Here is a 23232-nt window from a genome sequence, read left to right as displayed (position 1 = left end):
TTAATTGGACATGATATGTTTGACAAAAGCTGTGGGCATAATACAGACAGTTTAAGTTAGAAGACCATCAAGTTTAATGAAAGAGAGATTTAGCAAGTAAGTTCAATCTAATTTTTCTCAGCGATAGTAGGAGCATTTATTGTTTTAAGCTTGGTACAGTCCACAATTCTTCATCCTGGATTCATAGCTTTTCTCTTGACTTTGTAAATTTCATTTGTTTTTGGAAGAAGTGGTACATTCACATGGTTAAAAGTTTTCTTTAGAGTATGAAAGAGCTTATAACAAAAACAAAATGTTCCTCACCACTGTCTCCCATCTACCTAGTTTCTCTTTACGGCAAAGTTGGTGGAGCTATTATACATATATAAGAAAATACAAATATCTGTTTCTAAAACTCTTTTTCACCCTAATGGTGGCATACTCTACAAACTCTTTTGCATTTGCTTTTCTCACTGAATGACCGTAAACAAGAGGTATCATTATTTTGGGGGCACTGTAGGGAATTTCATCTTGTAGATATACCACAATCTCTTTGATACATCCTATATTGGTGGACATTAAATTGTTCAAATATTTACCAACAACACAGTAATGAATAACCACGTATCACTCATTTCACTTGAGTGCAGGTATATCTAAAAAACCACATCCCATGATGTGGATTTGCTCGGATTATTAATACTACATCACTGTATCAGGGTGTTAATGATTGACATTCCCAACAGGAATGCATGAGATTACCTGTTTTCACACACTCTCCCCAACCCAAAGTGTTGTCAAACTTTTAATCTTTGGCAGTCATCTTATTGAAAAATGGTATCTCCATGTAGTGTTAATCTGCATTTCTTTTATTAGTAGTGAAGTTTAGCATATTATATTGATAGATATTTTTTATTTCTTTCTCTGTGAATTGTTTATGTACTTGTTAATTTTTCTATTGGGTTGTAGTCTTTTTGTTAATTTGCAGTAGTTTTTGTTTTAATTAGGAAAATGAGCTTTTGCTGATACTGATTACTTTTTTTATGGTTTGCTATTTGTCTTTTGACTTTGCTTCTGGTGGCTTTTGCCATATGGATTTAAAAAAAAATTATGTGGTTGCATTTATCAAAACTTGTAATGCCTTCTGGGTTTTTATCAGCGCTAGAAACACCTTCTCACTCTCAAAGTTATAAAATAATTTGTCCATGGCTTTTATGCTTTCAGCTCTTACGTTTAAATTTTTGAACCGTTTGAAATTTATTCTGGTATGGGATCCAGATCTGACTTTATTTTCTAGATGACTCTTCACTTGTCCAAACAATATTTATTGAATGATTCTTCTTTTATGTAATGTATTTATGGCAATAACCAAATGTAAAACGTTGTTTATGGGAAAAAAGTGAAGTTTAATCAAGGTTGTCAGTGAAGATGTGCTTGGCTGACTGCTTTCCTTTTCTTCCATCCTCTCCTCTTCTTTCCTCCTCCCTCCTTTCCTTTCCTCTCTTCTCTCTGCTTTTCTTACTTTTTCCCAAGTCATTAGACTTCATAAGTCTACATTTACATCAAAGCTATCAGCATAGCTTTGTTGAAAAGTGGCCAGGTTAGTGTTTTTGGGAGGATAGATAAGTTTCTCAATTTTACTGGAAACTTTAAAATTTACAGATTACATCATGTAATTTTATTTTGCATCTTTATTTTGTGGGGTGTGTTGTTTTTCAGACCCCCGAGGTGAAGCTGCTGTAAATTGGTAGCAGGACATAGATAGTCAGCCATGAGATGACTTTGATTTCAGCAAAAACACCAGACAAGAAGAACAATGAAATTTTAGCACCAGCCCTTCCATTTATGATGTGATCTTCACTCAGTAACTAGAGCTCTTTGGCCCTCAGCTTCCTCATTTTCATAATTGCTTGCTGTAAAGGATTTTGAGATCTCTCCAACTTTTATATTTTATTACACTTCATTCAGACACAAAACCTGTCTATCTTACAGAGATTTTATAAAGATCTAGAGAGAAAAAAATACATGTGAAAACACATTGTAAGCTGTATCACAATGCATAGGCGTGTCAAAGCCCACTGGAATAAAAATCTTAGGTATACAGTCAGATTCTTAGAGTTATTGTATAATTGATAATAATAAAAAAAACATGAGTATGTTCAATGAGAGAAGCAAAGACAAAAAAGTTATTTTAAGCTCACAAGGAGTCCATCAACAATGCAATCTGTTAAGAGTTGCGGTGAGCGCCAAGCACATGAGATCGTACCTTCATAGTTGATGCAGCCATTGGAGTCTTCTTGACCCGCCATCAGGGCTTCCACTTCCTCCTCTTTCATTTTTTCACCTGATGAAACAAAAACTCTTTGCTCAGAAAGAAGGCCAGGGGATATTTTCTAAATTCCATCATAAGTGATCAGTTTTGGGTTTCTGGAGACTATGATTAAGCTCTTGGAGGACAGAAATCAAGCCCATCCTGTTCCTCTGGTACTTAGTATATTGTCAATGAATTGTTTTTAAGTGAATGAATTAAATACATATTATCCCTGATCATCAAAACTCTATCCTATAAGAACTACGATGCTTTGCTTTACTTATTCATTACTAGTAACTTAAGTTACCATTTCCCCCAAACAAACTCATTGAGACTGAGGCCAATGGAAATGGTCATTAATTTTTGATTATTCTGTTTCATCTTGTAGCTTTACCCCTTACCTGTTTTGTTAGAACTTGATCACCCTAATCATGCTCTTTCCTATATATGCTGTCCTATTAAGTCCATTGAAATAAATTTTCCTTACCCAATGTGGCTAAAACATGGCGGAGTTCAGCGCCCATGACTGTGCCGTTGCCCTCCTTGTCAAAGACACGCAGACCCTCAACAAAGTCTTCATAAGTGCCCTGGTCCTTGTTGTTGGAAATAGCTTGCATCATGGGCAGAAATTGTTCAAACTCAATTTTCTTGGCATTCATCTCTGGAAGAAATTGCAATTGAGAGAGTTATTAGCTATGATAAAATGTCATTTCTGAATCACAAATTAAACTTGAGAGTTCATTCCAGAAGATCTAAAATATCTTCATATAGCTGAAATTTCAGTTGGTAAATTGCTGATGACAAAAAATTGGTAATAGCTAATAACATGAGCTCTGGAGTCCTTGTGCTTAAGCTTTTATCCCCAATCCACCATTTACAACTATGTGATCATGGACAACTTTCTTCATCCTTTTGTACCTCAACTTTTTCACCTGTAAAACAGAGATTCCTCATAGTGTTAGTGTGAGCACTGAATGAGATAATACCTGCAAAATATATTATAATACCTGGGATAAACTGAGTGCTCAGTAAGTGTTAGCTACTTTTTATTAGTATGGTCAATTTAATATTTTCTATAAATGCCAGAGAAGCAATGCAAAAAATATACTGATACAACAAACCCATTAGCATATAAATACAGTAAAACTTAACTTAAAATATATGCCTCCTTTGTCCTGAGCTTTTGTAGAACCTACAATTTCCTTAAATTTTAAGTAACTTTAAAAAGAAGCCTATGAAGAGAGTGTGTATGTCAAATTCCTTGTGATCTCCTGACTTCTTTGCAGTTTAGAGGTCTGGGGATGGTAAGGTTTTCTTCAGTATGGTAAGGTAAATTGCATTCACAACAAAAGTATCAAACAGACTATCCAGATGATGTGAATGGATAAAGTTAAGTAACCCTAAAATTAAAATTCCCTTTTACTAGTCTTTCCTCATAGAATAAAAATGGAATAATATTAAAAAGATCAAACTTGAACACTGACTAAATGAACATTTACCTAATAATTCTAAAGAAGATGGATGTTTTGGTAAGTTAGAAAGTGGCATCTACAGAATAAGATCTAGCTATTGTTCTCTCACTTTATCTCATGCTCTCAGCTACCTTTTACATGATTTACCTGGACATTTTCCTCTAAAGAAAATGAAGTTTGAGAAAAATTCCAGGAGACTGATTGAGAGGTAGGTTTGCTTGAAATCAAATCTACTCCTTCCCACTTTGGTAACAAAGGAGCATAGTCTTCTCAGTTATCAAGAGAAAAATGAGATTATTTGCTTTTTGCTTTCCCCTTTTTTTTTTCCCTCATGGCAAAGATAAACAGCCCAAATATCTACTTGAAAAAATTTCAGTGTTGTCTCATGTCTTTTGTTCAGGGTGGTATTCTCCAATAGACTATTACCCTTTGCCATGAACCATTGGGATGAGAAAAATTTTTTCTCGTTCCAGACTGATAACTGGATTACTGTATCGAGCAAATGACTTCTATGATGGTGCCACTTACATATCTCAGTCTTTTGTTGCAGGATTTGCTTGCAGGGGTTATAGGTTTGGGCTTAGATTTTTAAGTCTTCTTGTAAGTCTTTGGAAATAGAAAATACTCTTATTATGGTGACATTCTGTTGATTCTTAATTAGGAGAGCTGAGTTACTTTTAAGATGGTCACAGACAGAGCACTGGGCAAAGTCAGCAAGTATTTTCAACCTCCTGAGAGCACTGGGATTTTATTTCCACAGCTTTTGCCAGTGAATTGCTTTACTGAGTTGCTTACAAAGTATATTGTGTTTTAGCCATATTTAACACCTTTGTCAAAATGTGTTTTTGCCTTTGAAGTTTTGAGAAAAATGTGCGGATATGGATATTATTCATTAACCTTTAAATTATGAACATTAGGTAGGATGATGATGATGACGATGTTAGCTTTAGGTATTATTTCATTAGCATGAAATTTTATCATGCTTACAAATTCTCAGAGGAAGGTTAACTTATTTTATGAGGAAAAAACTGAGACTCTAGACAGCCAAGAGGCACACTTACCACCAAGAGCAAATTAAACTCTATTCTGTGGATCTTATTTCTCAATAAATTCTCTTTCTCTTACATACATGCACGCTCTCTCTCTCTCTCTCTCTGTCTCTCTATCTCTCTCATGTGCGTGTGTGAGCTTGCTTCCCAGCTGCTTGGTTACCTTCATTGCTGGGATTTCCCAGCACCTTCTTGACTTCCGCATTGGTGGGATTTGTGCCCAGAGCTCGAAGGACATCACCGACCTGGCTTAAGGTGATCTTACATTCACCTGTTCTGTCAAACAGGAGGAACGCCTCCTTGAATTCTGCAAGAAGCAAGAAGCATTAGGGTGCTTTTTTTCTCCTTCAGAACTATAAATTACCTCTAACTTCATCAAGGATCCGGTTCACACTCTCCTCTGTTTTTCAACTTTTGTAACCACTTACAAATCTCCAATCTACCATCAAGAATCCAGTTCATACTCTCCTCTGTTTCTCAACTTTTGTGACCACTTAAGTTGTCTTTGGACTCTCCCTTTTCTTAGCTCAAACTGCCATTGGCAATCCTTTTTGACATTTCTTTTTTGGACTGCTTTAAAACAGCATTTCCAACTTCAAATCATATATTATTATTAATCAGATATGGAAATTGAAGCTCCTTGTCATATTTATTCATATGTCCTTCATCTGCCTGGGAAGCAGGATTGGGTTAAGAAATTCTGAGGTCTTGAGAAATCTTTTTTTTTTTTTTTTTTTTTTTAGGTCTTGAGAAATCTTAAGAACTCCTCATAATTAAGAAAGTTAATAAAATTTCAAGAAAACAAATTTTCAATCAGGGATGTGTTACATGAGGTTAATCCAGATTTCTCAAATTATTTAGAAAAACCTCCTCTTGAAGCACAAATTTCCTAGACTCTCCCCTTGACTAGTTATCTTCAGGTGCAACTTCATTTTTCAGGAAAAAAAATTAGAAAGGTGAAACAAACCTTTAAGTTCTAGAGTGTCATTTAACCAGTGTCTGACTTTAATAGGCTCCTAGTATAATCAGTTTGGAAGGAGAAATATTTGTTTGGATCTATCACTATGATAATATTTTTAAACTTTACTCATCTTCAGATAATACATATGACAACATATTGCTATATTAGCTTTAGAATTTAAGTATACATTTTTTAATTAAAATTTTATGTAGATAATTGTAAGTTCACAGGTAATTTTAAGAAAAAATACAGAGAGATCTCTTAAATACTCTGTCTAGTTTTCCCCAATAGTAACATTTTGCAAAGTTATAGTATACTATCACAACCAGAATGTTCACATTGATAGACTCCACCAATTTTATTCAGATTTTTCTAGGTCAATTTGTACTTATATGTGTGTACATGTAAGTACATATTTTTAAAGTGTTGTCTATTTTTATCACAATCACTCTATTGCTAACTTTCCCTAAATTTTGTCATTCTCTGTTGGTGGAGCTATTTTGGCCTTTCACAATTAAGAAGTGTATACCAAAAAACCCAGAAAAGGGTAGTACTATGGATTAAGGGGCCAGAAATGACATTTTAACTGAAACTTCTAAACATAATATAATTAAATTTTCTGGGGAACCCAAAAGTACTGATGGCAACTTGTTGGAGTTAATCCTAGCAACACTCAAAAAACCATTTGTGAAGGAATTGGTAGAGCTGAAAGAAGTGTATTTGGGCCATTAGTGACCTCAGATCAAAAGATGCCATCTAGATAGATTACTCAGCAAAGTACCCTATTTTATCATCCATCCATCCCCTGATCTAAGGTTGCACCAGACATTATATTCACAATCAACTATAGATCATGTCGCCATTGTTTGCTAAAATTTCCCCTTCAGATTCTGTGCAATTTGACTGTAACAGATCATTCCCCTAAACTAAAAAGCATGCTGTAGGCACAGTGGGGTCATTAGTCAAATATTATTTTTCGTCTTTCTAAGGGACATGTGAAACTGAACTATTCTTGTTATTGGCTCCAGGCTTTCATGCAGATTGCTCAGAGGGCTCACTATTACCCTGGTCAGAAGCTGATATAGAAATAGGATTTTATGGGCTGTAATAGAATCTCTCTGGCATTAACCCTTTGTTGATTTAACCACCTAGGACAGAAAGATACTGCTCTTCCTACCTCAGATTTTTAAGATTTATTCTCTTAAAGAGTCTAGAATAATGGATTAGCAAACTACTGCCTACAGGCTGCGCACCTCTTTTTGTAAAATAAAGCGGGATTGGAATACAGCCTATAATACATTTATGTATTATTTATGGCTGTTTTTAAACCTCAGCGATGGAGTTGAGTTGTTTTCACAGAGACTGTACTCCCAATAAACCCTAACATATTGACAATTTGGCCCTTTACAAAAAAAAAATTGACAGCCCCTGGGCTAGACCAACACTGTTCTAGACCTTTTTATGACAATCAAAATGTTCTATTTTGGGGCTACTCAAAAAACCACCTGTGGCCCCTGAGCGCTGAAATATGACTAGTGCACCTGAGAAAATAGCTTTTTAAATGTATTTATTTTTAAGTAATTAAAATTTAAGTTTAAATAGCCACATGTGGCCAAGTGGCAACTCTACTAGAGAGCACAGGACGTAGACCTTTAGAATGTGAATAATTTTTGTTTTGTTTTCTTTTTTCTTTCCTTGCAACCTGTGATACCTTCAAACAGAGCAGCCATGACCAAAACTCTTTAATCACTGAACAAGGAAGGAAATGAAGGAAGTTTTCATTCGTTTCTGAAAGCATTGTGTTTCCATTTAAATTTCAAATGCTTCCATCTTTTTTCCTGGCAAGAGAAAACCAGTCCACCACACCAACATTTCCTGAACCTCTATACCTAAAACCTAGTTCATGTGTGTAGCTATGGGTTTAAGGGTCAACAGGAAGTCCTGTCCCTGCGGGGGTTTTTAAGTCTTCTGTTGCTTTGTCCCACCAGAGTTTGGTCAAAATGACACTGTAAATGAGATTTTTTAAGAGGACTGGGTTGCAGTAGCTGATAATGTAGCAGCATCACTAGTTAAAAATGCATTAAGAGTCAAACAAATGATAAAAACCACCAGTCCTTTGTAGTATAATTTCAAATGCTCTTGAGTTCTGAGCCATCAAATCACCTAATCTCTTGACATGAGACCATCAGCCATGATGTAGATACATGTGAGTTTCTACTGCAGCAAATATTCTTCTTTTTTTCTTAATTGATGTCCAAACATGAATATTTTAAGACATTGAAACAGACTGAAAACGGGGAATTTTTTAGGTAGAGAACCGAGTGTTTGCATAGGTACTTATTAAGCACCTATAATTATAATTATATATCACATATCATAACATATATACATACTAGTTTTTATGACCAATATCCTAATTTATATGCTATCATTCAACAAATTTTTTTCTCCCTCTCCCTTCTATAGATATACTTCTGTCTCCGTTTCTTTGAACTTGGGCCACTTCCGCTCCATAAAACATTCGCCCCTACGCCTCTAGAGAACAAACCTATCTGGGGGGGCGTGGGATCTCTTGGATCCAAAGATCCGAGGGAGAAAAAGTGGAAGTGTCAGGGAAACTGCTCAGGTTCTCTTGAATCTGAAGAGTTTGAAGTCTTCTGGTTAGTAACAGTTTTTATGAAATTTTTCATTAGTTTAAACTGATACCAGACTTTGATCCTGTCAATAATGCTTTGGGTCCTTGAGCAAGTCCTATCAGCTCTTTGAGAGCCTTGTCTTGTATTTCTAAAGACACACCAGGAGACGTCTAATGTTCCTTGCAGTTTTATGATAAACTCCTCCTCCTTCTTTGCCTCCGAATTTACTTTCATTCTATATCCACTTCACCTGCTTCTCTCAACTCATGACCATTGAAATTATGTAGGTCTGGTAATTGGGCAGTTTCACAATCAATATTATTTTCTAGATTAAACAATTCAGACCTGCCAAATCTTTCTTTAGGGATTTGATGAACAGATTAGCTGTTCAAAATCTCCAGGATTTTTGGGGTAATATGTATGGTATTGGCTACTGTATCAAAATGGTTTTATGTAGAAATCAGTGAATACAAGGACCTATTTTATGGTAGCTGTCTTTTGTTTGCTTAAACCTTTGATTACTGATTATAAGCAAGGGATTCACGATGAGAAAACTTAGAGTGATTGCGAGCATTTATATTTAGAGTGGCAACACCAGTGGGGATGATTAGGAAGAGCTAATCTCATCCCGAGGGAGTCGGTTTTCTCACATGCCGCCTTTATGAGTGTGCACATATTAACAATTGTATCTTTTAAACTTACCATCCTGCTGTGCCTTAGAGAACTCGATCTGTTAGAAAAATTAACCACAAAGAATATTTTAACCAAACAAAAATATCCTGATTTTTAAGTGTATCCAGGCTCATTCCCTGAGTAATCTTCAAAGTAAGCTCCAAAAGTAAGCCAACTTTTCAGAGTTCAGGCATAGCTTGGACACTAACAGGTTGAGCCACGCAGAAACATGCCTTAGAGATAAGGGATATTTCAGAAACGAGGCAGTGCTCTGCCTACGTGTGGAGTAGAGAAGCTCAATTCACTTACCAGCAATCTGGTCAGCACTGAAGGACTGCAGTGGCGGGAGAGAGGGAGAAAGAAAGAAACAACTAGTACTCTTTCAAATGCATTGACAGAAGGATGAGTGCTCGCTGTTCTGAGATTTTTAGGAAGACATGTAGGTGTCATAGAATAAGGTTGCCTTAGGATACTTTCGAATCTAGGAAAAATAAGCTATTGCGAAAGATAGTTAGGGAACATCTCTCTGTATCTTCATCAATGAATTAACGATTTAACAAATGCTAAGTCAAATAACTTCCTGGAATAATATAGTAGCCTGTGATGTATTTAAGATATGTCTAATACAGATACCCTGCATTCAGAAATACAGATACACTGCATTAAAAAGATCTCCTTAATTCTTTCTTCTATTTAACTAGTAGGTTTTTGCTCGATGTGTCAGAAGTGGTTTACTTAATTTTAGTTATCTTCATCAGACTGTTTGTAAAGGTATAATATTTTGCTATACTAGCAGTTTCTGCCCCTCCCCCCCATCCCCAGTTAGATAGAATAAACCTTATGTGATATAGCAAAAGTTAGTGAAGCATAAAGTACTACTTTGGGGAGTAAGATGTATTTTTTCAATTAACATAATAGCTTGAATTAATCTCTTCTATCCTCACCCCACCTCAACCAAAAGCAAAAGCAGATTCTATAGACTTATACCGAATATGTTCTCCCCTCAATTCTGTTCCTTATCTGTCTGCCTTTCTACTCAAAAAGGTCATATGCACGATTCATATCCTCCTATAAAGGACAAACCGTTTCTCCTAGGACCCACCATGGCAGAGCCTCTGGGCTGCGGAACAGCGGCAAAGCTGAAGAGTGAGCTGAGGGCCGCTCCAGTCCCTGAGTGGGGCCTCCTTCCCTGAGGCTGCCTTTTATTGCCGGGGAAGCTGTGATCTCACAGCTAGCATCCGGTTTCAGAGACACATGGCCACTCCCTTTGGAGAGTTCTTTAGCTTTCTTAGGGCAAAGGGAAGGAGGGCTCTGTACCCTGAGGGCTATTTTTAGGCAACCAGAACCTAGGAGTGGACAGCCATAATGAGACTGAAGTCTGTCAGTACTTTTATGGTCTTTATCCCTGAGACAGTCTCTTGGAGCCTCTTCCTTTAAGAAGCGTCTTACTTGTTCAAGCGCAGAGGAGCTTAGAATTTCCCTCACACTCAGGCTGACCCCTTCTCTTGGTGAATTATGGACTTTGCAAACTTCGAGTCAGCAAGTTTTGATATTTAATGGAATTTTTTGGATGGGACAAGCTTGGGGTTTCAAATGGCAATGACTATAGAAGGAACATCCTCTGGAGCTCTGTCCCTCGTGGTAAAGTTCAGAGGACTTGAAAAGGCCATGCACATTCTTCATGTTTCTTAGGGTTCACCCAAGTGACAATGTGATCCGTTCTTGAAACCTCTCATTAAAGACCACTCTTTTGCAAGTTGTGCTCTGAGATGTAGAGAGTGTATCTAAGCCAGGGGTGGTTTGGAGCTCCATTTTCACCATTCTGCTTTAGCTTTCTTAACACAGGGGTGGGTATTTTCCTCCATCCTCAGTCTCCAGAAAGACACAAAGCAGGGGCTGTTGAATGCCAATTTATACTTTAGGATTTTAAAGATGTCTATGGGATTGGCTGGTAATGGGTTTTCGTGGCAGCTTACCTGAAAATAGGGGGCAACTCCCTTCCGAGAATGGTACTGTGAAAAGTGGTACTAGGAAAGATCAGTCCTAGCATGTCCACTGATGTTCAGACATGTTTATTGGTGTTCTACATACCTAAAGCAGGTTATAGGTGTAAAGAATGTTGGAGATAAATTTTGATTTGAGTGCTGTCTCAGCAATTGTTTTTAAAGGAATGGTCACGCCAAGCATGAAGTTTCCCCCTGCTAGACAGTTGAATACTTTACAGCTTTCCTTCAAACCATTTAGGAAGAAATCAATATTTAAATGCATATCACTTTTTTTTCATATCATTTTTGTCCAAAGTTTACAAAAGTAGTGAAAAAAATCTCATAGGGTCAAAATGAGGATTAAAAACATAATTTAAAAAATATTACTACCCAGGAAAACATATTTTCATAAATAAACATTTTGAGAGTTTATAAGAAATGGAAGCTAATAGAAAAATTTAAGTGCTTTAAATTATTAGGGGGAATGGAAGGGAGGGACAAAGGTGGAAATTTGTCACCTTTGATAATTGTGTAATTTGGAATCTCATGATTTTTTTCCTTCAAGTTTTTATTTAAATTCAAGTTAGTTAACATATATACTAAAATTGGTTTCAGGTATAGAATTTAGCGAGTCATCACTTACATGTAACACCCAGTGCTCATCACAAGTACCCTCCTTAACGCCCATCACCCATTTAGCCCATCCCTTGCCTACCTCCCTCCATCAACCCTGGAGTCTCATGATTTTTGATGCCCAAATTAAAGCCATGAGAGCAGACCATGTTTCTTTGTGTTCTTTTTAGTCTTGTAATTATATTTATGTATTGTGTCATTAATTTGAATTGCCCTATGATTAATATTGAGAACCAGTATATATCTTTAGTAGAATTAATAACTATAAATAAACAAGCCATCAAAAGTGCCCCACAGAATGCTCATTTTCTTTTCTTTTTTTTTGAGTAGAAAAATGTGTCCTCAAATTCATATAAAATATCAATTTGTATAAAATCTGTAGAGTAAACTGGAAAGTCATTTTAAAAGTTGTATTTATGCTATAAATAATCTATTCCTAACCACTTGGATATTATGTAAAGGTTTGCTATTATTAAAATAGAAGAACAGGCAGTTGTCAAACTATTTCACTCTATTTTTTCTGTATATCTTTACCACAAAGAAGACCAGAGTTTAGATTTTTTGTACCTATTGAAAATCAAAGTAAACATGTAAGCAAGTTATTGACAACGGTAGAAAAGGCTACAGTGTAGTCCATCCTAGAGAATAAACTATAGTTTAAAAGTTAAAAGACGTGAATGCTGTGCTCATAGACTAAATGGGAAATGTTACTTTATCTCTGGTACACTCACAAATGATGAAAAGTTTCTCTTGCATCTCTTTCTTGGTGTTGTAGTGATGAAGTAATCAGCTCTTTGAACAAGGCATGATATAAATACAAAATGTCAGCTGATTTTGGACTCAGTTTGCTGTGTCATCATTTGGTTTGTTTTAAAAGTGAGACTTAAGTCTCTTCTATCTGGAATGCTCTCCTCTCATCTCTGTTTCTTAGAAATTAAATATTCAAAGTCCTGATAAAATCTTCTCTTGAAAGGACCTTTTCTTTCTATTTACTTAGCTCCTTTCTTCCAACTGAAAGATGTTTAACCTTCCTGGTTGTAAACTTCTGGAAAACCCAGGGCATTACTGAAAGCCATTTACCTTTGTCCATGATGCAAATTGGACATGGGCCCACCCCAATTTCTTCCTGCCATCTAGAGAGCGGCCTCTGCCTTATTCTTATATTTTATTCCCCATAGCTCTATAAAATACCTTGTTTGCCTATATTAGTTCAACAGATTTGCAATAAATTAAAATTAGGACACATGTATAGTAAGTTCCTCCTTCAAACATGAGCTTCTCCTCTAGAATATTATATTCTCTGAGGGAAGAGACTTCATCATCTCCTTCAAAGAGCTTCCATTCTGCAAGATGGTGCATATGATCTCCCCCCAGTGCTACACGCCCAGCATCTAGGACTGCCAAGCAGTTGCCAAGCGTGCAACTAGGCACGCTCATTGCTCGTTTTGAATTACTGGTATATGTACCTTTGTATTTCCAGAGCCTTTCCTTACATTTTATATAAAGTTTATGATCAGGAATTCTAATTTGCCAACCCTTGATTTGCTTTTTAACAGGGCTTTTCCATCTTAGCCTGATACCTGTATTAGACTGTTAGTCTAATAACTACATTCCACATTTTTGGGACTCATGTACTCTTTGGTATTGGATTTAGGTAAGTAGTAGTTGACTGTTACTGGTACTGAAAAGGATTTTTTATTGCAATGTTTCATTTTTCTATCGGTAATCATGATGTTTGGTTAACTGATTAAAAACAAGATAAAGCTTCTGGTATACAGAAGGAATTAATTTATAGGGAAAATGTTAAAATGAATTTAATCAAAAGGCTCTGAAATTGCTGTATGTTAAGCTTTAGCATAACAAGAAAAGCTATAATTAAGGAGGATCTGGGAGACCTGTGATGTTGAATACAAGTGAAAATGCCCTAGGAAGGAACACAGACTATAGTCTTTAAACAACTTCATCTTCCCTGCAAGATGGAATGAGACTAACGACTGGTAAGGCTAAATTAAAGAAGTTAATCTCACCAGGGCCAGTATTCAAGCAAGAAAACATTGCTGCACGTTCTCTAATTTAATGCCAGGCAGAGAGGCCTCTAAAGACCCAGGATGTATGCAAACCCTAAGGAAAATTTAGATGATTTATTTCCACTCTAATCTCAGAGTTACCAGGACTCACCATAAAAGGCCAGCAGAAATACCATTTTGGAAATAAAGAGTTTTGTGCCTCAGAATAACTCACTTCATTTAAAGGAGATCAATATTTTTCATTGCATCTGTTTTTTTTTTTTTTTTTTTTTTACCTCAACAAAGGATATACTTAGGCTGGTGACTATAATGTGTTATAAAAAGTAGAAATTAAGAACAACAAGAAATTAAGAATACAATACCAGTCCAGCGTGTCTAATATAAGAGAGAATAGACGGCTGTACCAGATACATTGATCTGAACAGAAGGGGAAATGAGTAACTCTGTGCTCAGAAAGTGTGGACTAGTCAAAACTGAATTTGGTCACATTAGAGCAAATGCTGAATTATTTAAAATAACACAATTCACACCTACAAGAATTAATGAGAAGCCTAAGTGAATTTTAATAAAAATTTAAAAATGTGACCTAAGTCTATACTTTTTCAGATTTTTCATTAGCTTTCTTATGGCTAATAATTGATAGAGTTAAGATTTAAGAGTTGTACCTTCTCCACTTTGTACACTCGTTTGTTTGTAATTTAAAAATCCAAGTTATGTTTTTGTTCCTCTTTTTATTTTTAAAATAGGAGCTTAGAAAAATTCTTGGTGTATGTGTTTTAAGAAATTAAAAGTATCTGCTTTTTCCTACTTATCTGGAATGAAAGTTCCTCTTGTGACCACAGGGATATATGAATATTGGCATTACCATTTTAGAGATTTCAGGTCTTTTCATATGGTGGAGAGAGAACTAGACAGGGATTGAGGTATGCAGAATTTTGTTCTGTGATAATAAAGCGTGTGTCTTTTGATTAAATAACTTCTCTTATCTGGGTCATGGCTTCCTCAAATATAGAATACTGTGTGATTTCTAGGGTTACTATGGTTCTGCAATGTTATGAGTTTTCCATGCTTTTGACAGTAGAATCTACCTCAACTTGCTTTTTTAATGGAAAAGGGCATGGTGCTTAAAAATTCAAGAAGTAACATTATTTTGAAGTAATCTAGAAAAAGAGAGGTTAAAATGTAATTTCATAATACTGTATTCAAGTGAAGCAGATGTTTTAGAAACAAGAGAAAATGTACCATTGGGCACTTACTAGGTACAAAGACTTCACTTGCCACAGTGGAAGGAGGAATATACAGTTGAATACGATGTGGTTTTATCTTTAGGGCACATTTTTTCCCTCGGGCTTCAACTCACTGTTATTAATTTATGACCAGAAGAGCAAGGATTTATCATCCATATAGTTTAAATTTTTAACTAGTATAATTAAAGCCATGACTACTTGTATATTGCAACTTTTGCCTTCCAAATTCTGATTTGGAGTGAGAAACAAACTGTAGAAGTTGATGTAGAAACAAACTATAGCAGATCTTATTTTCATACAAAAAGTATTTCAGTATGAGGAGAAGCAGAAGAAACTGTAGGATCAGCAGACTAAATATAATCCTTTCCATAATTTCCATGAGTCAGATGGTGCTTAATGCTGGGTAATTATGGAACGTCTTCCAAAGACAACTTGCCAGGGGGTTCATTTGCAAAATTAAAATGTCAAGAGTCTAAATTTGGCATTGTCACTTTGTGGTCTCCTTGTCTTGCAAAGATTTCATTATCTTTACAATTAAAAGAGCTATTCACTATTAATTGGTGAACATACCCATTCCTTTCCAAACTGCATTTTACTTTGCAAAGACATTATGCAGTTACGTATAATTCAAAATATAATTTTAGAGAGTTACAGAATGTCCTTTAGTACTTTCCCACTCCATTCCACCTGTTCTCTTCTTGTACATCATAGATGTTTCAGAGTGGAAACTTGATATTGATACCTAGTGGTAGTCTCAAATAATTTTTTATTTGTTCCTGAGGTTATATTCACACTGCAAATGGATTGATACTGCAATTTGTTACATTATAGATGTATTAAAAATTAATTCATATTATTGAAAGGCCAGGGTAAAAAAAAGACAAATTCTTTTCTTTTTTTTTCTCTTTTTTTTAAAGTAGACTACACACCCAGTGTAGAGCCCAGTGTAGGACTTGAGCTCAAGACCTTGAGATCAAGACCTGAACTGAGATCAAGAGTTGGACGCTTGACTGGGCCACCCAGGTGCCTCAAAAATGATAAACTCTTAAAGTTACATAAAGTAAACTTAGAGACAACTTATAAATATTTTCACCCATTTCTTCTAATCAGAAATTCATGATGTGTGTTCTTTTCCTACTTCTTTTCCTCAAGCTAGTTAAGGTTAAGATTTAATCATTATACATGTGGTATTATATTTCTACATATCACTCTAAAGGATATATGGCTGATATTTCTTCCCAGTTTCAATCATGCTATCTATCTGTAAACAAAATAGAGATCCCATACCTTTGTTAGAATATTAGCCCGATGGCAAAATTTGGAGGTCAGTTTTGGTATGTGTATATTTAATTAAAAAAACAAAAATTATTTTAAAAAATTTGTCTGTTTCATTACATTTAAGAGCATTTAAAAATACTTTGGTATAGTTTATTTTCTCCAGCTCTATCTTGATATAATTGATATAACAGTGTAAATTTAAGGTGTACAATGTGATTTGATATGTGATGATTTTGATATTCTGAAATGATCACCACAATAAGGATAATTGATATATTCATCATGTCACATTTTTTTTAATTAAAAAAGTGTGTGTGTGTGTGTGTGTGTGTGTGTGTGTGTGTGTGTGTATGTGGTGAGAACTTTTAAGATCTACTCTCTTAACAACTTTAAGGTATACAATATGGTATTGTTAACTATAGTAATTATGTTGTATATTAGATTCCAGAACCTATTCATCTTATAACTGGAAGTTTGTACCCTCTGACCACCTTCACTCATTTGCCCCATCCCTAGCTCCATCCCCGGCAACTACTAATCTACTCTCGTAGCAGCCTTTTAAAAAAAAATCCATGTTCCATTTACAACTTTTTATAGGAAGCTAGAGCAAAGTGACTAAGAGTCTTTCTAGGTCTTCCCAACTTCTAGCTGTAAGAGAGAACACTCAGCCTTTCAGCAACAGGTGCAGAGATAGGGGAGAGGTGAGGAGAACAGAGTAGTGGACTGCCAAGGTCAAAAGTCTAGGTGAACTTGCTCTGATGTGTGCCTGTCACTCCCTCCACTGGCTACACAGGGTTGTGCAGGGTGACATGAGATCTACCCTACCTCACATCCTTAAGAATAAAAAAAAGGCTTTTTTACACATTAGGGTTTTTTTTTTTTTTTTTTAAAAGAGTGGGAGAGAGAGAGAATCCCAAGCAGGCTTCACTCCCAGCGTGGAGCCTGACATGGGGCTTGATCTCACAACCCTGAGATCATGACCTGAGTTGAAATCAAGAGTCAGACACTTAACCAACTGGGCCACCCAGGTGCCCTTTCTTCATGCATTCTTTTTTTTTTTTTTTAAGATTTATTTATTTATTTGAGAGAGAGAGAAAGAGTGCAAGCGGGAGGAGGAGCAGAGAGAGAGGGAGAGAGTCCTCAAGCAGACTCCCTGCTGAGCGGGGAGCCCTTTGCGGAGCTCTATCCCAGGATCCCGAGATCATGACCTGACCTGAAATCAAGAGTCAGCCACTTAGCCGACTGAACCACCCAAGCACCCCTTCTTCATGCATTCTTAACAGCAACTTACTCTTTATAAACAGGAGGTGGTTTAGGATATGATTACCACAGTTGACTCTGGATTTGGCTGAGAGGTTAAATCCTAGCTCCATCACCTAGTTATTTGATCGTGGACATAGCACTCAGCCTTATTAGACTCAGTTTCTTTTCTTGCAAAATGAGGCTAAAAACAACCTCAATATACTGTTTTGAGGATTAAATAAGATAATAGGGCACAGAGTTAAATCTCAATGAATATTTATTATTATATTACAAAGAACTTTATAATTTCCAAAGCCTTTCATGGGCTATGACATCATTTGATTTTTCCCAAGAATTCTTCAAAGTGGGACTGGGTTTGTATTAGCCTTATTAGAGCCGAGAAAAAAGAATTTGTAGATTAATACAGACAATCCTGTACCTGGACCAGAACAAGTCAGGTGTTGCAAATGTATACAGAATATTTGCCTCCACTGAATACCCATCAGTAAATAGATGTATTTATTGGGAATGCTCTATTTCCACATTACCCCTTAAATTGAAAGCTTAAATCTCCCCAACTGTGCAGTAAATTATTGAGATTTGTTATCGGATGAGTTTCTGTCAATGCATTCTGTACCTTTACCACTTTTTGTAATTTCTCCTGCAGTATCTAGTCAGAGATGACCTGATTGAATTACAGTGAATATGGTGAGAATTAAAACTTAAGCAGCACAAGGAAAGACACAATTCAAAGTTTCATCACCTCATAGCAATCCTGGCATATCAACTAAGGCATGCATCATGCAAAACATTTACTTACACATTGAAGATTTTTAAAAATCTAGGCACATAGTCATCTCATTACTTGTTTTCTTTCATCATTTCAACACTTGGCTGAAGTGTTGGGCAGCAGGTGTTAATTCTTATGTTTGCACCTGCAACTATACTTATGGTGGATTTTAAGTCTTACACTTGAGATTCTGTCAGGCAGTGTTCTTTAGCCTGGGCATCATTGTTGGAAGTGTCAGCTCTCTGAAAGCAAAGAGTGCTTAGAACCACCCAGGACAGCAACTTTAATGTTCAAATATCAGCAGTTTTGTGTTTTTTGAAAAGGGTACTCATAGAACATTCATGAGCATAGGACATCAGGTAAGCATTCCCTCCATGAATATCAAAGTTTTTGTGTTAGAACAACTGAACAAATGTTCTAAATAACCAACAAACTAGGAAATCAGGTTGGAAAGCACATTACAGAAATTGATAAAACTAATTAACAATATTAAAGATTGTTCAGAGTTTAAGGGGAGTTAACTTTATGGCTGATAAATATGGTATATTATATGGTAGAACATAGATATTAGCTAGGAATAGTATTGAGGAATTAAATATTACTATTCCTATGCCTGTAGTCCTACACAGAGATAGTTATTCTTACACGTTAGCATTACTCAAAGTCTAAAGGACAACCAGATTTCTTTTTTTAAAATTTTTTATTGTTATGTTAATCACCATACATTACATCATTAGTTTTTGATGTAGTGTTCCATGATTCATTGTTTGTGCATAACACCCAGTGCTCCACGCAGAACGTGCCCTCTTTAATACCCATCACCAGGCTAACCCATCCTCCCACCCCCCACCCCTCTAGAACCCTCAGTTTGTTTTTCAGAGTCCATCATCTCTCATGGTTCGTCTCCCCCTCCGATTTCCCCCCCTTCATTCTTCCCCTCCTGCTATCTTCTTCTTCTTTTTTTTCTTAACATATATTGCATTATTTGTTTCAGAAGTACAGATCTGTGATTCAACAGTCTTGCACAATTCACAGCGCTCACTATAGCACATACCCTCCCCAATGTCTATCACCCAGCCACCCCATCCATCCCACCCCCCCACCACTCCAGCAACCCTCAGTTTGTTTCCTGAGATTAAGAATTCCTCATATCATTGAGGTCATATGATACGTGTCTTTCTCTGATTGACTTATTTCACTCAGCATAACACCTTCCAGTTCCATCCACGTCATTGCAAATGGCAAGATCTCATTCCTTCTGATGAGGACTGCCGGATTTCTAATCTTATATGATTTATGAAAGAAAGTTTAAAATCCAATTAAGTTTTGTTCTTTATCAAGTTTTCAGAAAGTTAATGAACACATATAACAGCTCTATTAATTTCTTTAGAGTTCATTTTCTCTGCTTGAAAAAAATTTGTAACTTATATGAGGTAATATATCTAGAAACATCATTAAGTGATTAAAAGCATCATAATATGAAATGTTTTAATGTACATTTTAATTAGCCTTGTTACCTACTGGGATGAAATTAAATTTTATATAGTTCTCAAGTTGTACCACATTCGTTGGTTATAATACCTATAAATGTGCACTGATTTCATATTGATGAATGTAAATCATTGAAAGCATTTAAAATTCCTTTACAAAATTATGTTAGTTTCAATCTTGTTCTTTTCATTTTCTCTCTATTAGGAGTAGGCTCTCTGAATGAAACATAAAGGTTAAATTCCTCCTGTTTCTTCTAGATTCATTTAATTGCTACTTTTTGGTTTGCATCCTTATCAGGATCCATCCCATCTCTCGTTTTGTAATGAACTAGTGAAGATGGAACACACCTCATCACTGCAGAGACGTTCTAAGAGTATTTTTTCTTTTTCGTAGTTGTGCTTGCTACCTTAGTTGTATTGGCATTAATTCAACATATAGATGAAAGGATAAACCAGTTTTTCAAGATTTAAAAGAGCATCATCACTTCTCTGCTGTGAACAACTAATCAGTTTAATTTTAAGTGATATTTTGTCTTTTCTTGGAGTTTTCTTACTGCCAAAGTAAATAAATGAATAAATAAATTTACTTATTCATTCATTCAGTCAGTCATTTTGTATTTCTTCAGGGAAGAAAATTAATGCCTATATTCATTAGTGGGATATTTCCTTTTCTTCTTAAGAAGGCACATTTTTCTCCCCCAGATACTTGTAATCCTAGATGCAAAGAGGTAATATTGTCTTATAAATCACAATAAATACAGAGGAATAGCTTTGACACTGATTCATACCTCTACTCTTAGGATAAAGTGGAGAGTCAAAAAATACCGATGATTGGAATTATTGTCATGGCCGTAATCACGTTCATTATATAATGTAGTCAGTGTGCATCTATAAAGATACATTAACTAGAATTGCTGGAGTTGAAAAATTTGTTTTCCTCTTAATGAATTATATGCAGTCTTTTAGGTAGAAAACCATTCATTAGAAGATCTGACATGCATTTCTCCTCCTAAGTGGATATTCATTAAGAATAGTTCCTAACCAATATTAGATTCTCTGACCAGCTTTTTTCAAATATGACTTTAGGTACCTACACACTCAAGATAAAATATTTCACAATCCACTCCTACTTTGGAACATAAAATTTCATGTTTAACCAGAATGCTACAAAAATTATGGATGTATTCATTTAATGTCACCACATATATCTAAGGGTGGTCCAATGCAGTATTTATGTCAGAAGTATTTTTTAAAATCTGTGATTATACTAAATTACTCAATGAAATGTTTATTTATAGGCCAGCTTTGTCTTTGCAATTAAATAGTATTAAGTTAGCAAAATTTAGATTTACTATGTACAGAACTTTTGGCTTAAGAGAGAAGATCACCTAATAAGGCCCTTTAGCCTGTTAGTTTTCCATATAAGGCAGAGTTCATTAGATAAAGATTTTCAAAATGTCATTCAGACCAATCCAGCCCCAGTGAAGGAGGAGAAGGTGCATGTTTGAGGGATCACATCACTGAGAGGTAACAAGCACATCCACTACATCATTTTACCATAAGCAGGTAATCTTTTGGCAGTTGAGAACTTTGATCACAGCCAAGTGTTGACACAAAAATCAATCACATTCTCCTTAGTTTAAGATCAATATACAATAGCTCAAAGACATAAGCTAAAAGCCATATAACAAGTTTTATCGTATTTGGGGGATTAGTTTCATTTAGAAGCATCTCACACATTCTGAATTAAATACTGTATATAAATAAACAAGATGACAGTTAGAGTCACTGAAACACTTGAGTGCATAATTGTCTTCACTGAGATCTAATTTAGTGTTGTATCAAATTTTATTAAGCAAAGCTGAAGGGGGAATTAACTTGAGTTGCAAAAATCTTCTCTTTTTCAGATGAAATAAAGCCGCTGTCAAATAAATACAGCCAGGACAACTGGGTCATCAGCTGTTTTTAAACTTTTGGAAACAAGTAGGGGCGGAAAATTTCCTTTTGATGTAGCATTAAGGTAAGGGATCCAGTTTCTACAGAGATTTTGTTTCAAATGAAACAAGATGAAACAAAACGAAACAAAATAAAACACTGGTGTAAGTATTGGTAAAACACCTTTGCACTTACACACTTTGTCCCTAAATTGCACTCTGACCATTTAGGGGAAAAAAGAAAACCAGAGAACAAAAAATGAGAGCAAATACAGGTTCCACAGACACTATCATATTCATTGGAATGAAATTATATGCTAGAGTTTATTTATTTTTTAATCAGGATTCTTTTCTCCCCCAATCTACCAGTCCATGTAGTAACGCTGTCTCTCTCAATGAAAAATATACCCCTTTGCAAGTTCCTAGAGTTTCCTACTGTTGAAAGATGTTTCAGTGACCAAACCGTTCACCTCTTTAGTTACCTTAATGGCAGAGAGGTCAATTTTTTCTTCTTTGGGTTTGGCTGGGGCAGGTGCAGGTGCAGGTGCTGGGGCTGGGGCTGGGGCAGCAGCAGCAGCAGCAGGTTTCTTCACATCCTTCTTTGGTGCCATTTTGTTAAAAACAATGGGTTAAAAAGAAAGAAAGAAAGAAAGAGAGCACCTGCAAAAGAACCTGTCAAAATGAGTCTTGGAAGAGGAGTGGTGCTTCAGTTGATCCACAGCCCAGTGTTTTGAAGGTGGACCCAGAGTGTTAAATGGTATAAGGGCATGCATATATATTTCACTTAGTGCCTAATAGAATCTTGACACATGCGGCTGGATTGGACAGTTCGCTAGTCAAGGGGGATGGCATTCAGGCTCGGACTATAAATGGAATCTTAAGGGTCAGGGCTTCATCAATTTTTTTTTTTTAACTCCTCTTGCCTCCCCCCCCCACCTCCATATATAAAGGAGAAAGAAGTATCACAAAGCCAGCTTCAGATCCTTTGGTGACAGTCAAGTAGATTGACTGATACTTTTTCTTGGTAGAATTACAGTTCTGCTGAATTTGTAAATCTTTTCTTGTTTTCATGCCTAAGAAACTTTACCGAAGGATTTGATTTCAACTTGGAATTTTGGCAGGGAGTATCACCAACTTTCACTCAACTCCTTTGCTCATGCTCCTCCCCCACCCTTGCCATAATTTGCAAGAAGTTGTTGGTCAGCAAAGAGGTGGTGGTGTTTAAAAATAAAAAGCAGACGTATAAGGAAAGACCATCAAATATTAAAGTGCTTTCCCTTCTAGGGAGCACAAACTCTGCCTCTCTCTCCGTCCCTCCCTCTCTCTCTTTTTAATTGTAATGAACTGTATGCTAAAGAAAAATAATTCAAAACTACTTCCTATAACTTAATTTTCTCTCTATAATGAAAAAAATTAAATGGAATGGAATGACAGCAAGATTTACCTTCTTGCAAAACAGCTTTTCTAACAGTAAAATAACTGTCAAAGTAGATACTTATTCATTTTACTTCCTAAATTGCATAAAG

General features: G+C 35.8%; 1 protein-coding gene across 1 annotated transcript; it reads right to left on the bottom strand.

Annotated features, from left to right (window-relative positions):
* Positions 1–22317, bottom strand: MYL1 (myosin light chain 1). Its single transcript, XM_028112131.2, has 6 exons — positions 22189–22317; positions 9111–9138; positions 4975–5118; positions 2778–2951; positions 2246–2323; positions 1–29 (listed from the first exon to the last, which is right to left on the bottom strand). The coding sequence occupies exons 1-6, from the start codon at positions 22315–22317 to the stop codon at positions 1–3; spliced, it is 582 nt and encodes a 193-aa protein (XP_027967932.1).
* Between the last annotated feature and the right edge of the window lie 915 nt (positions 22318–23232).

Source organism: Eumetopias jubatus, unplaced genomic scaffold (assembly GCF_037043125.1).
Source record: "Eumetopias jubatus isolate StellerSeaLion01/CBP00866 unplaced genomic scaffold, mEumJub1_p1.0 scaffold_3, whole genome shotgun sequence".
In the NCBI taxonomy this organism is placed as follows: Eukaryota; Metazoa; Chordata; class Mammalia; order Carnivora; family Otariidae; genus Eumetopias; species Eumetopias jubatus.
Note: the sequence above shows the minus strand (reverse complement) of the source record. Positions and strands in the feature narration are given on the sequence as shown.